Source organism: Sphaerodactylus townsendi, linkage group LG10 (genome assembly GCF_021028975.2).
Source record: "Sphaerodactylus townsendi isolate TG3544 linkage group LG10, MPM_Stown_v2.3, whole genome shotgun sequence".
Classification (NCBI taxonomy): Eukaryota; Metazoa; Chordata; class Lepidosauria; order Squamata; family Sphaerodactylidae; genus Sphaerodactylus; species Sphaerodactylus townsendi.
Genome location: NC_059434.1, coordinates 49,075,231 through 49,089,626, shown reverse-complemented (window position 1 = coordinate 49,089,626; position 14,396 = coordinate 49,075,231). Strand labels below are relative to the sequence as shown.

Below are 14,396 nucleotides of genomic sequence, written 5' to 3'. Positions count from 1 at the left end.
AGTGTAGGGTGACAAGAGAAAGGGAAATACCTACTTTTTATTGAATTCATCCTTGTATATGGAATGCTATTATGTGGTCTGAGCTTGGAGGCATTTCAAGTTGAGTTGAGATTTTTCATATTGCCTGTTGCATGCTAAGCCGAGCACTGGCTTTTATAGCGTACCTGGCCCCCCCACCACATGACTCCAACTCAACTCCGCCGGAGGGAGGCGAGCAGCTGCTTCTTCCCCTGCCACAACGGCGCCCCGGGTAAGTCCGGAAGCGCGTTTTAATCTAGATAGTTTATTATTCTCCTGCCTCCTGACTACTTTTGAAGGTATTTTCAAGTTCAGGCTTTCAGTAACTAATAATTTTAGAATGGAGTTGTCTTCAACTCAGCTGTACTATCAAGAACCTGATATTTCTGGTAAATCCAAAACATGTTCTAGTAGATACAGAAGTCATGCATATGATAAAAAGTCAAAGAACAAACATGTATTTAATTAGAAGTACACAGCATGCAGCTGAAGGTAATTCACAAACATGGTATCATTCAAGTCTCCTGCTCAAAAAGGCTGTAGAATCTCTCAGACATGAATAAAAAGTAACCTTCACCTTTTCCGCCAGTATATACAAATATACACAACTCAGTCTAACAGAAGGCAGCAATCAGACTGACATTGTACAATAGGACAGAGGCCTCCAGTTCTACAAGACTGCCACTTTTTTAAAAAATTAAGGAAATTTATAAAGTATAACTAGCCTTCACAGCGCATAAAGGAAAGAGACTAGATATTAACTCGTCACATCAGCCTTGCTTTAGAAAAAAAGCAACTAGAGTTATTTCATTCATCTTTCCTGTAGCAACTGTTCAGGGATTTGTCAGTGCAAAAGTGTCTTAAACTGTATTGTAACAGAAGCAAAACTATTTTGGAAATGCACAGCATCTACCCTTGTCTTATAATACATAATTGGCATAGGCACCATTAGGGTCATACCAGTGTTAAGACTGCCTGGAAGAATTCACCACTAAACTGAATTTCTTACCAGCTCTCCACTGGTATTCTTAATTGCTTTTACTAGTTCAAGAAATGCATTATAAAATTAAAAAATGTCCCTATGAATAAAACATCGACGATACGTGAATAGTTGACCACTGTACATAGTAATCCATTGAAGCAAAAACACACAACTCCACACATTCAAGTTTCACAAGTTTAGAGATGAAAGGCCTTTGGATTGGAAGCACAAAGACGACAGTCCAGGAGGCTGAGAATTCTTGCAGCGTAACACAGCTCCAAGATACAGTATGCTAGGATATACATTCTATTTGGTGCAACATTCTTCATTATAATGTGTCAAAATACTTAATTGCAGAAAAGTTCCATTACAAACAACTTTACTCCACAAACTCAAATCTTTGGGGGAGAAAGACTCCCAAAGGTAACACAGGTTCTCTTAACCACAACTGTCAAGAATTTAAACAAAACCAAACATTTTTTAAACAAAAAAATATAGTAGCACTAAAAGGTTATTTCCCCTTCAGTCTTACTTCACTCTGAAAATACTAGGGTAATCTGGTTTTTTTAAGCGAGCAGAAAATATTTGAGCATATTTTAGCTCTCTCAGCAGTAGTATCCATGTTGGAAAGATCCCAGGTCTCCCTTAAGGGAACTGCTGCCCCCGATGACCATCTCCCATGTTTGCTCTTCTTCTTTCATTACGATATGGCCTCCCCCTAGAACCACGGTGAAAGCGATAACCTTCACCTCTGCCTCTGGTGGATGGCCCCTTCCACGCTTCCTCATTTCTTGGGTAATGGTATCCCGCCCTCCCAGGAGGGTAGCTCCATTCACTTCTGGGTCTTCTGCCTCCTCCAAAAGTTTGATTATAAAACTGCTTTGACCGGCCACTTCTCAGCATATCAGAAACTTCACATTCATCGTCAGAACTCTCTTCTCTTGGCCTTTGTACCTTACTTTCCCGCAAGCTGGTGGTTAAGTTGCTAGTTGCACCAGCTTTATCTGTCTTGTCTTTAGGACAAAAACTCTTTGATGCAGCGTTTGGTAGCTGCACTGCTGGTGCCAACACTGCTTGTCTCTTGCTATCCTCCATCTCTGTGGAAAGGTTTTGGAGAACAGACTTTGCTTGAGTAGCAGGAAGGGCAGCAGGACAAGTCTGCTTCTCCTTAGGCACTCTGGTAGAGTTTGCAGCGAGACCACCACATTCAGCTTGTGCAGTGGCCACATGGAAGGAAAGATGACGGATGCCGCTTTCGTCCTTGGCCTTCTGAAGCAACTCGACACATCCTGCTGCCGGAGCTGGGGATCTGCCCTCAGGAGCTCGTGTGTCCTCAGGAGGCACAGTAACTGGTCTCACCACAGAATTTTCAACATAGCCCTGGATGGGATACCCATACCAAAGGTGAGGGAATATAGGTGCAACCGGAACAGGCCCCAAGAATGGACTCTGCCCCAGTGGAGGTTGTGGGAACACACTTTTCCGTCCTAACGACTCATCATATTCACTGTGTAGTGCTTGTGCTGGGTTCTCAGACTCTATACATACAAGTCCTTGGTTTTCAGGCACTTGAGCAGTAGGCATGAACAGGGGCATAGATGGAGACATGGTTTCCATGTGTGGGCTTTGGCCATTTGCTGTGACTTCATTCTGCATAGGGAAGTGGGTTTCTGTTTGGACAGCTCCATTTCCATTCTGAGTCAAATGTACTTCTTGCAGCCAAGGATGGTGAGAATAGACTGGAACTGGCACCTTTGAATACATTCTACAAGCTGTCAAGCAAGCCTGATGTAGAGGGTACAAATAGGAGTGTGGGGCCCACATGGGACAGCTGTACGCCTGCAAACACAAATGAACTGTTATTACCCTTTGAACAGATCTAGCTCATCAAACCTAGGAAGCTGCCTCATACCAAGTCCAAGCATCCACCCATCTGCCTTGAACAGTCTATTCTAGCTGGCTTTAACCTTAAGCTCCTCCAGGACTTCCAGCAGAGAAGAGTCTTTCCTGCAAACTAATATTCCCTCCCTCCCACCCCCCAATCACACACACCTCTTTTGACTGGAAGGGGAGAAAACAAGCAATTTTTGGTCCCGACTGGGGGGGAAAGTGTGTATAAATCAACATCAATCAATAGGACCGCGCTACCATGGCTAAATGTGTCCAAATGGTACCCATCTATTGACATCCATTCATTTAAAGAGAAGATCATCACTCTCATATCCAGGGATCAAATTTCTGCTCTCTTAAGTGCCTAGTAGACTTAAATGACACTCTTCCAACTCACAGAAAAGTATGAAAGGGTGATCAAAAAAGGGGGTTTTACACTTCATAGCCAACAGACATTGCTACCTTAGAGGAGAATACACTTCTGGAGGTATACAGTATACTACATTATCAATCTTCTAATACCATACCAAATAATTTCTAATCATTATCTAAAATCCACAATAGCGGCCTTTCCAAATGTTATGCAATAGCGCTTTTTTTTGCCATCAGGTCACAGCCAATTTAGGGTGACTCTGGAGGGTTTTCAAGCCAAGAGACTTTCAGAGGTGGTTTGCCATTGCCCGGGTTTGCGTAGCAACCCTGATCTTCAATGTCTTGTCAAAGGCTTTCACGGCCAGAATCACTGGGATGCTGTGTGGTTTCCGGGCTGTATGGCCATGTTCTAGCAGCATTCTCTCCTGACGTTTCGCCTGCATCTGTGGCTGGCATCTTCAGAGGATCTGAGGTTTCACACATTGCCCGGAAACCACACAGCACCCCAACCCTGATCTTCCTCCATCATCTATCTAAATACTAACTAGGGCTGACCCTGTTTATTTTCTAAGATCTCACAAGATCAGGTTACCCTGGCCTATCCAGGTCAGGGTATGCAAGAGCTATATAGTAATATTTCTTGAAGTGTTCAAGCAGCTTTAACACAGACACCAAGCATATTTGATATATTTCACTTTCAGGACAAACCAGTGTAAATTTCTCTAAAATTAATATTTTGCAACATTGCATCATGTAACCAAGTTCTGCCATAGCAAATAGAAAATGTGGACATTACCTTCACACCAAGATTGAAGAAAAATCTAAGAACATTTTTATCTAAAAAAACAAAAACAAAATGTTTTTCAATCTCAACGTTAAGTGTCACAATTTCACCATTTAGACCAGCTCAGAACCTCTAATTTTTTTAAATTCATATAATCTTATCGTACTGTCTGACCTAGAAATCATTTTCAAGTTTTAAACACATTCTACCAGAGAAAACATGCAGTACTGGATATATTGTTGCTTCCATGGATTTTTTAGGCTGATGCAGGTGGAAAAGCAATGTGTACATAGATGAGGACACGATGAGACCAAGGAAAAGGGACTAGACTCAGCGGCAACCTGTCTTTTACTTTTTCATACTAGCATTTACACCACTATATACACCTACTGGCCATGCATAATGGTTCTGGAGGCTCAACAGCTTGGTCTTTCCTATTTTCAGGTCAGCCTGTTGAATGAATAGCTTTGCAGAGCCAGATCCATATTGTTTCATTCCTAGGGGTAACTGAAAGGTTATTCAAACCTTCCGCTGATAGGAACACAAGAGGACAAATTCTGTGTTTGAGTAGTTTTTCCAGTTTGCTACTGCAATAATTTTCTCTCAAACAAAAGCGATTACTGTTTATTAGAAGAAAAAGTGATGTTATGAATACACTGGTTTGGATCCAGACTAACATTTTTGCAGATGCTATGAATGGAACTTGGGATGAGCTGGGGGGGAGAGAGATGCAGGAAAATTATTTTGTAGGGTGATAGTCCTCGTCCCTGTGGAATTGTCATTCTGGATCCAAGAAATTATACTGATAGGATGCAAGGTATTTACAAAAAGGTGCATTGTTCATCAATGTGCAAGTCTTTAATACCTTGAAAGGCCAACATCATTTAGCTACACGTAGCTTGCATTAATTTACACCCCTTGCTACACATATATAAAAAGTAAACAAATAAATAATCAGAAATCAGTTGCATATCATTCATCTCCTGCCTCTCTTCCATGGAATTCAATAAACAGATGACACACAGGTGGTCTCCCATCTAGGTACTAGCCAGACCTAGACATGCTGTGCTTCAAGCAAGGCCATGGTCACCTGGATGCATGTGATCACAGACCCATGTAGGTGACTGGATTAGAGCCTCTGAGAAAGTCTACTGAAGAAGAATAAGGGTGTCCTTCTGAACACACACTAGGAGTAAAATTGACCGAATGCTGGATTTTATTTCTGAATAAACAGAAGCCAATAGTTGTGCTACTAGTCTTTGTATGGACATAAGGATTTCTTCTGACATAAAAAGAGAGATAACTACATTAAGTACAGGCTTCATTCAGAAGTTAAAAATAAACCTGTCTCTGTACAGTGGGCACAAGCTTTGCTTGTTGCCGAGTTTGCATTCCTCCTCCCTCCCCCTCCCCAAGACCTTGCGTAACTGAAGTCCCCCGGTTTTCCAGTTTGCCAAGATAAGCAAATTTCTTCTCCTCGCTAATGGGGATTCTAAACTCTGGTTGAAGAGGTGCCTGTGTTCAGATGTCATGGCAAACTGATGTTTCCAAAGCCAAAACACGTTCAACAGCACTTCACATGCAAAGGAAGCACTCAAGTATGATAACAAGCAGTGCTCATGAACACAAGTTTGTCATCTCTGAACGAAGCTTCAAAGGGTCTGCAACAGAGTCACATTTATGAGAGTTCTAGAACTGTTTGTGCTCATCCTGAATCATTTAATACATTTCCCTCCTGCTCCACAAAGACTTCAACAAAGAAAATATTTCTCCTGAGCCATGAGGTAAAACTTCTCTTACCATTTGGAAGATCCTCTGCTGTGCTGCAGAAGGAGTAAGGAGGGGTCATGACTCGCTCCCCCTTTTCATTGAGAGGGAATCCCGGGTACAGTGGATCCTGGTACGGATTCAGTGTCTGAGACATTGGCATTGGAGGCTGGCTAACAGCTTGGAGTGGTACTGGAATGCCAGTAACTGGACTGGATGTTGCCTGGACCAGAGGGGAATCTAGACCAGTGGCTGAAGATGGCATTACTGATGGTCCAGGTATTGGAGGTGGAACACCTAAGATGAAAAAGAATACACAATATTCACTAAACCTAGGGATGTTAAAGATAAACACTAAGAGGGAAGAGTGAGAAAAGGGAAGATTATGATTGAAGGTACTATTTAAACCATAAATTACAGAACAACTGTAATACAGAAGTCACCAATCTTTTGGTTTAACTAGCCAGACATGACCCTGGCCCAAGAAACACCCCAAGAGGATCAGAGTGCAGAGTTCTCCTTGCTGTTTGGAGGACCACCCACAAAGGTTGCCATGATCCATTTTCTAAGATCTTTAACCTCTATCTCATTAGAATCATCTAATAAAAGCCTATGAAGTGACACAATAATGGTATATTCCATACCATTCCAATAATGGAGTATTCCATTAGCCCAGGAGCTGAGAATATGAGCATGGACTATGGGAAGCACCAGAATTACAAAATCAGCTGACATGTGGTTTCCTCGATGTCTATTGGACCAAACATATAGCAGATGCCTTTCCTATCAAGTCTTCTCAGCTTTCAGCCTGGTCTGCAACAGCTATGTCCCAAATACACTTGAATTACATTAACAGTAACTTTTAAAACAGATCTATGTAATGAATTCTAAATAAGATGCAATATTATCAGTATTTTTCAATTGGAAAGGCAATTTTTTTCCAACCTGTTGGCCCATAAGTTGGTGGCTCGCTTGGCCAGGCTGGCACAATGGTTGGTACAGAAGGCACTGCAGGAGGCAAATGCATCTCAGGGAAAACGGGAGATGGAGTGTGGCTGACACCTGGTATGAATTCTGGCAAATTCTGCAAAACAAAGCAAAGAACATACCCCTGGCATTCAGTATTTTTAAACATTAACCATTCACATAGGCACAGAATTCTCAACGTTCATATCTACGCCACTCTCTTCTTGTTATAGGACGGTCATTCTTTAAATCAAGACATCCACTCAGATAAAGGGCATATCTGGCTCAGGTTGTATTCACTGTGATTCACTGGGGTCACGCAAACATCCCCGCTATGAATTATAACTACTAAGATGCATCTGAATGAAAAAAAGTTTGCAGTTAACAAAGGATGGGCTAGCTTGACCTCGCTGTATCTCAGAAGCTGAGCAGGGTCCACTAAAAAGGACCACAAACATTTAAGCATGTACTTCTTACTTGTTTAACAGATGGGGATTGTGAATCTCCATGACCTGAGGGAGGTGATGATGATGGATCAGAGTCATCTTCCCTATTCTACAAGTTAGAAAACGAACAATCAGAGCTGCTTCTCGTCATTTTTGCAAAACACAAAGATTTGCCGAGTACCCAAGAACTCTTAACATTTACCTCAGGCATTTCGGGCTCAAGCTTTCGATCATGAGAGATCTGCGTCAGATGCAAGTCTGCAATAGCAAAATAAAGCACTATTAACAGAGACTCCAGAAAATGTGTTAGATCAGGAATGACACCATAATTTTTCATTTAGAATGCTTCTCAGCTGTGTTTCTTTAGACTGCCCAGATGTTTTACATTCCTAACACAATTTTATCCCACTTTTTCCTAAGGAACTCGAAGTAGCACATGGCCCTCCCCCCATCCCTGTTTCTTTCTGTCAACAAACCCAATGCAGTGAGACTGGCCCAAGGTCACCCAATGATGGTCAATAAATTTGAATTTAATTTTTGGATTTATTTATTTACATCCAGCTTTGCTGCCCAGTTGATACTTTAATTGGCTTAGAATATCACTCTCCCCTCTTCCATTCCCTCACAACAACCCTTTAAAGTAGGTCAGTCTGAGAGCATGTGATTGGCTCAAAGTCAACCAGTGAGCTTCCATGGTAGAAGCTGACATTAGAATCCAGGTCTCCAAGGAACCTAATCCAACTCTCTGTCCACTCTGCCATGCTGAACCCACTCTTCTGGCCTACTACGGCACTACACTATTTTTGCCTTTACTCAAATGTTCTCGAACTGCATAGCTTCATTATTTTGCAAGAAACAAAAGGCCTCAAACTTAGACTACTTCTTAAACACCAAGGAGAGGGGGTGATCCAGTTCTGATACCTTTTTCTTCTATTGCTCCCACTTTGTTTCTTCTCTCCTCCTTCTCTTCTTTCAGATGGTTGGCTTTTCTGTCATTAGGAACTAAAAGTTTTCTCTGTCCACAGCTACCAGTGGTCTGAGTGGATACCTGAGACACTGATGGATTCTGAAAGAATTGAATTTTTTTGTTAAACTTGAAACCAATGAAGCCAGTATTTTGAATGAAACCATGGTCACTGAAATACCACCATCTGAAATGGCTCAGGATTCAACATGTGAGCCCTGAGTGGATTATTCTACTGCTGTGATGATGATGCTATCAATTGTCATGGCTCAAATACATGCCAATCCTCCACAAAAGAGATTGCACCCAAACATTAGGAAGAACTTTCTGACTGTCAGGGCTTTTCGACAGTGGCATTCACTGCCTCAGAGAGTGGTGGAATCTCCTACTTTGGAGGTTTTTCAACAGAGGCTGGATGAATATATGTCAGGAGTGCTTTGATTGTGTGTTCCTGCATGGCAGGGGGTTGGACTTGATGACCCTTTATGGTCTCTTCCAACTCTATGATTCTAAAAATTAAGAAAATAAACAATCCTTTTTTATGTTTGTTCAGGAAGTGGCCCACTGAATCCTATGGGGCTTCCAGGTTGCATTAAGTACCAATTCTGTTTCCACTTAGAACATAAATTAAAACCTAAACCAAGCTTTAGGTTCTGACTCGTGGGCAGTGTCATTTCCTGCTGTAAGGCTCTATCAGCTCTTTTATGATGGAGCCTCCAAGACAAAATAGAAAAAACCACCCACACCCATGTAGTACTACCAGTCAAGGTTTGCTTTTGATAATTAGAACATTTCAGAAACATCATATTTCCACACGCTATATATTCCACAAAACATACAAAATTACAATCTTTAAGTTCAGTACAGAAAGCGATATTACTAGCATACTGCTGTTCATACTGCCCTTGAACAATACAAGTAACATTTTAGCGATGAGAAAATAAGCTGGAGAGAAGCAGGTCTCCATTTCATTAGTAGGAAACAAGTGATGCCTTCTGAAAAGAATTCTCTGTTGAAGATACTTACAGAAAGAGCAGGAAAGGCCTCCTCATCCTGAAGGTGGAGCTCACCAGGAGAACACGTTTCTTCTACAGTCTGCTTCTCTTTGTGTTCTTCTGGAGAAAGGCCAAAATAATCCCGACTGATACCGTCCAAATCATTCATTCTCTCACGGTCCATTCTCCTATAAAGAAAAATAGTTGTCAGCCACTGAAAGTGTAAGACACTTTTAGCTAACTTGAATTTTAACAATTCCTTTCCATTTAATTTTTTGTAGAATTTGTTGAACCGCAATTTAATTTTTTGAAGAATTGTTTTCAGAATATAAAGCTAAAGGACTATGCAACATTGTTACCATGCCCATGAATTTTTATTCACTTTATTTACTTTTTTATTTATTGACCCCCAACCAGTGGTGGGATTCAAATAATTTAACAACTGGTTGATTGCAAGAACCATTTTAACAACCGGTTCTGCCGAAGTGGTGCGAACCTGCTGAATCCCACCACTGCCCCCAACTCTTTATTACTATAGGTTCATCTATATATTTAGCCAAGGATTATGTTCATTTGAATTTATCACCGCTAGCGAAAATTCACGTACATTTAAATAGCAGAAGCTTAACTGTTTGACCAGCCATGTTTATACTTCTGTTAAAACCAAGCAGCATATCTAGTACTCAAGGGCTGTCCACAAGTTACCCCCACAATTCATAAATCCCTATAATTTAACATAAACAGGAACTGGTACACACTTCCAGCATTTTAAAATATTAATGATAATTCAAAAGAAACAATTCATAACCTACGAAGACCCGTCCCTGAAATGGCAGACTGGATTCACCTTGCAACCTGTGAGGGATTTCTGCCTAGAGTTTTGTGCTCGGGAGAGGTTTGCTGCGAACCCAGCCCGGGGAAAGACACATGATGCTCCCTTGATCCTTGCAGTCGAGGAGGTCGTGCTGACTGAGCTTTTATCATCTTGCTTGGATTCTTTGACCCTCGGCCATCTGTATCTGGAATACACATTTCTCTCAATTCAGCATAGGAGAGTTAATGACCAAGGGGGAGATTTCAAAGGTTTGCAAAATTATGCACGAGACTGCCCTTAATACTAGAACTTGGGGATTCAGTGAAGTCCACAGGCAGACTCACAACAAACAAAAGAAAATGCCACAAGTGATGAAATTATGGAATTCACTCCATGGGTTTAGTGATGGACACAAGCAGAGCTAGCTTTAAAAGAGAGTCAAGACACATATGTGGAACAGTTCCATCAACACCTACTAGCAGCGATGGCTAACAGGAACCTACATAAAAGGAAGCAAACCTCTCATTAAAAGTGCTATAGACTTTTCCACTGAAAGATCCAAGTGAAATTTTGAATTCATCTGCTGTCACTTCCTGGAACTTCTAGAATGCTCCGTTGGCTCCTAGTGCCCAGCAACAAGCTCCCTACCCCACTCCTCCCACCATCCCAAACCCAAACTACACCGAACACCAAACCAAGCTCCCTCCCCCTCCCCCCTCACAACAAACACCCTGTGAGGTAGGTGGGCCTGTCAACAGCATCTTCATTTCCAACCCCCCCCCCACCCCACAACTCACTGCTCGCTTTCCCACCATTTCTGCTATGCTCATAGTAATTCAGGACTTTTTACTACTGAGGAACCACAGGACTCTCTCTCTTCTGCCACACCACGACTGACCACACTTATATCTTTTGGTGGAAAAGGGTATAGGAGGCAGCATCATGGGAAGACCTTTATGCCTGTTTGTTGACTCTCCAAGAGAACTGGTAGGCTACTGTCTGAAACAAGATGCTGAACAGGTGAACTCCTGGTCTGATCCAGCAGGTCTCTCCTTATTTTCTTCTGCCTGGAATCAGGTAGATACCATTTTTAAAAAGAAGGAATCCTACCAGTCTGAGCAATGTGTCCATGTGCTGAAGTGAGCTTTTTCATCTTCTTCCCTGACACAGTACTCCAGGTTTCCACAGGAGAAGGCTGCGGGAGTGGCTTAAGGTTCTTCAGCAGAACAGAATGCCTGTAAAGAACAACGATTACAGAATCCATCAACGCTCCAAGGCACAACATCATGTCATAAGAACTGCCTAAGTTACTAGTTTTGATCCAATTAATATCTACCACAAGTAGAACAAGGTGTTTTTAGCATGGATTGTTTTTATAGCATTCAACAATGTAATTCTCCAGCTCATAACGATAAAGCACCTTTAAAATTACAGCTAAGTGCTGCAAAACTATGGAGCATTTCGAAGACCTATTAATGCTTCTTTCCTTTCAAAGACCAGGTCTAGATAGAAAGGCATAACACCACACAGACAGCTAGCTCATATTAGCAATTACTACAAAATAACTGTGAATACAATAATAGCTCCAACACCTTAAACAGGATATGTAAACACACACATACATTAGAAGCGTACCATACTACAAAATAGTCCTAATATCATCACGTACATTTTTCAGAATAAAAATTTAGGAGCAAAGAAGTCCAAGGTTACTTTAAATACAAACTCTGGCTCCTTTGGAGGTAACTGCCTTTCCAGCATCATCAGTTCCTGGCTGTCACAAAAGCCAGTACTTTCAAAATCAGCTCTGGGCCATTCCAAGCAGTCCTATTTCTCTGAAGTGGGCAATGAAGTTTTATTCCCCCACCCAAAACAACAGTTCATCCTCCCGCTGCCAGCGGTTGCAAAGACAGAACATTACTCCTTTTCAAAATAATCAACAGTTTCTAGCACTGACTGCACACAACCCATAGTGAATTACAATTTTTCAGCAACTGCTAGTTTGCATATAAATGATGTCTCTGCAGGAGCTTCCCTGAGTATTGACATAACTGCAGCAATATTTCTCCCCAGTACATTTTCAGTTAAAAACCACACGCACACACAGAGTGGATTGTCATAGTAATACAACAGCGGTTGGTGGCTTGCTTCCAAGAGTTTCACAAAGAATGAAAAGTAAATACAACTTAAAGCTAGCCAGGAGAATTCCTGCACTGCTCTTGATGGAAGCCAGACACAAAGCCTGCAGAAGACCTGCGCCTTTTATAGCATTCTATGCAAGATTAGCCTAGACCAAGATGTCAGTCACAAGTTCACTTAAAAACCAAAACAAAACATCATACCAACATTTAACTGTATGAGAATGTTACTACAGCTAATTCTGTGTTTGAACACTCATGTACCTGGCACCAAGCTCCTCCACAAAGACAACTACTGGTCCATTTGCAGACTGGACTTCTTGGATGTGAGCATTATAAAACTTGCCATTAAGGTCTAAACGCACCTACGGAAAAAGAAAGAGCGAGCATGCCGTTAAATAGAAATGGGAATTCTCTAAATAGAAATGGGGCATACCCCACATGACGTCCAATCTTCATGTTCCTCCCATCTATTAAGAAGCCACAAACAGCTTAACATTAATCCCCAATTCCCCTCTCAGATCAAACTGCATGTTTATTACCCAACATATTCCAGGTACTATGGAGAAGGGCAAACACTGCCAATTTAACTGATCCAGAAGTAAAAGACACCCAGACCAGGACTTCCATACACAATCCCACCAGGCACGTTAAGGGCCAACCATTTCCCTCTACCAATATTCAAAAATGCTGACTGGCACAAAAAACATCATTACAATGGGTAGCAATACATTTAAAAGAATTAAGATCTTATTGTATTGTCAAAGGCTTTCACAGCTGGATTCAACTGGTTCTGGTGGGTTTTCTGGGCTGTGTGGGCTGTGGTCTGGTGGATCTTGTTCCCAACATTTCGCCTGCATCTATGGCTGGCATCTTCAGAGGTTCAGTCCCCACCCTGGGACATGGACAATATATACCCCACTAACTAGACACAGTGTGTAACAGACTTCTCTCTGTGATACACCTCTGAAGATGCCAGCCACAGAAGCAGGCGAAACGTTAGGAACAAGATCCACACAGCCCAGAAAACCCACCAGAACCAGTAAGATCTTATTATTGAAGCCCACATTTATTAAACCAGGCAAAACATAACCCTTTCCAAACAGCACTTCTTATGCTATTCAAACTTCTAACTTCTATGGAAATAAATTTCAGAGGGGTAGCCTGATAGTCTGTTGCAAGAAAATCAAACAGAAAACCAGTGGCACCGCAAATACTAATATAATTTATTTCAGCAGAAGTTGTAGAAAGTCAGAACTCTCTGTACAGAACTCAAATGGAGAGTACACATCCAAAGGAGATATATTAATGTTGCACGCAACACAAAGATGGGATTGGCCAAAAAGAGAACAGAACCACCAATCAACAAGAATTTGCACCTTTCAGAGTTGGCTCGGTCCATTCCGAACAGGGGGGAGATTGGCAGAGTGCGTTAAAGAAAAAAAAATTAGATGCAACCAAGGGAGGTGCAATTTCAGACATGATAAGCAGAACTCACTGAACTATCATCCATAAAGGGTGGGTCATGTGGAATTAACAGCACCAAAACATGGAGCAAGATATGAATGTATCTAGAGCCAATCAGGGTTCACTGAATAGCATGATTTTCAAGAAACCCTGAAATTTTGTCAAACTGTGTTTTGAACACTAAAGGCTTCTGAGAGTGGACGACTATGCAAGACTTTTCCGTTAAGTCACCACTTTACTTTTAACAAATTATTCCAGCTACTCCTAAAAATCGAGTGAATTCTAATATCTAAGACTCTGTGAACAAACCTTGCAGGTAAAGATTTCAGGGGTGTTCACCTACACCCTGCTCCAGAAAGCTGGAGAGGAAGAATGAGATAGAATCAGAGAGTCAGGAGCAGTAAGAACAAGAGAGGAAGGATGAAGTAAAAACAGGATTGCCACCTTTTCCTCCTGGAGAGGCTCTTGGATTTAAGATCGTTCTCCCACCACCACATCTACAGGCTCTTCTTGATCTTCTGCCTGTTTGGGCTTACTGTTAAAGGCACAGCACTTGTACCCAGAAAAAGGTGGCAACCCCAAGTGAAAGAGTGTGGCAGCGTGGGTGAGAGAAGAAAGGCAAAGTAGGAAGTGGAATGACAACTTGCTCAATAGCACCTACTTTGCATTTATCTCCAACTGAATACTGCATGCCAGCAGCAATAGAAAAATCTCGCTTTTGCTGATCTGCAAGCACAAATAAAATGTGTGATATACTACTTGGTAGATGCAAGAAAAGTGCTTCATTCCCACT

The 14,396-nt window shown here is 41.7% G+C and overlaps 1 protein-coding gene across 3 annotated transcripts in view; it reads right to left on the bottom strand.

The window, feature by feature from the left end:
• Window positions 1–460: 460 nt before the first annotated feature.
• OTUD4 (OTU deubiquitinase 4) overlaps window positions 461–14,396 on the bottom strand; it is a 29,247-nt gene continuing 15,311 nt past the window's right edge. For all 3 annotated transcript variants that reach the window (XM_048508903.1, XM_048508904.1, XM_048508905.1), the window contains exons 10-21: window positions 14,265–14,329; window positions 12,401–12,501; window positions 11,109–11,233; window positions 10,032–10,203; window positions 9,216–9,372; window positions 8,147–8,291; window positions 7,428–7,483; window positions 7,257–7,334; window positions 6,759–6,897; window positions 5,847–6,110; window positions 4,059–4,099; window positions 461–2,839 (exon numbers count right to left, since the gene is read on the bottom strand). In XM_048508903.1, the coding sequence (XP_048364860.1) occupies window positions 1,646–2,839; window positions 4,059–4,099; window positions 5,847–6,110; window positions 6,759–6,897; window positions 7,257–7,334; window positions 7,428–7,483; window positions 8,147–8,291; window positions 9,216–9,372; window positions 10,032–10,203; window positions 11,109–11,233; window positions 12,401–12,501; window positions 14,265–14,329 (2,537 nt within the window). In that variant the 3' untranslated portion in view covers window positions 461–1,645. The remainder of the gene's footprint in view (window positions 2,840–4,058; window positions 4,100–5,846; window positions 6,111–6,758; window positions 6,898–7,256; window positions 7,335–7,427; window positions 7,484–8,146; window positions 8,292–9,215; window positions 9,373–10,031; window positions 10,204–11,108; window positions 11,234–12,400; window positions 12,502–14,264; window positions 14,330–14,396) is intronic.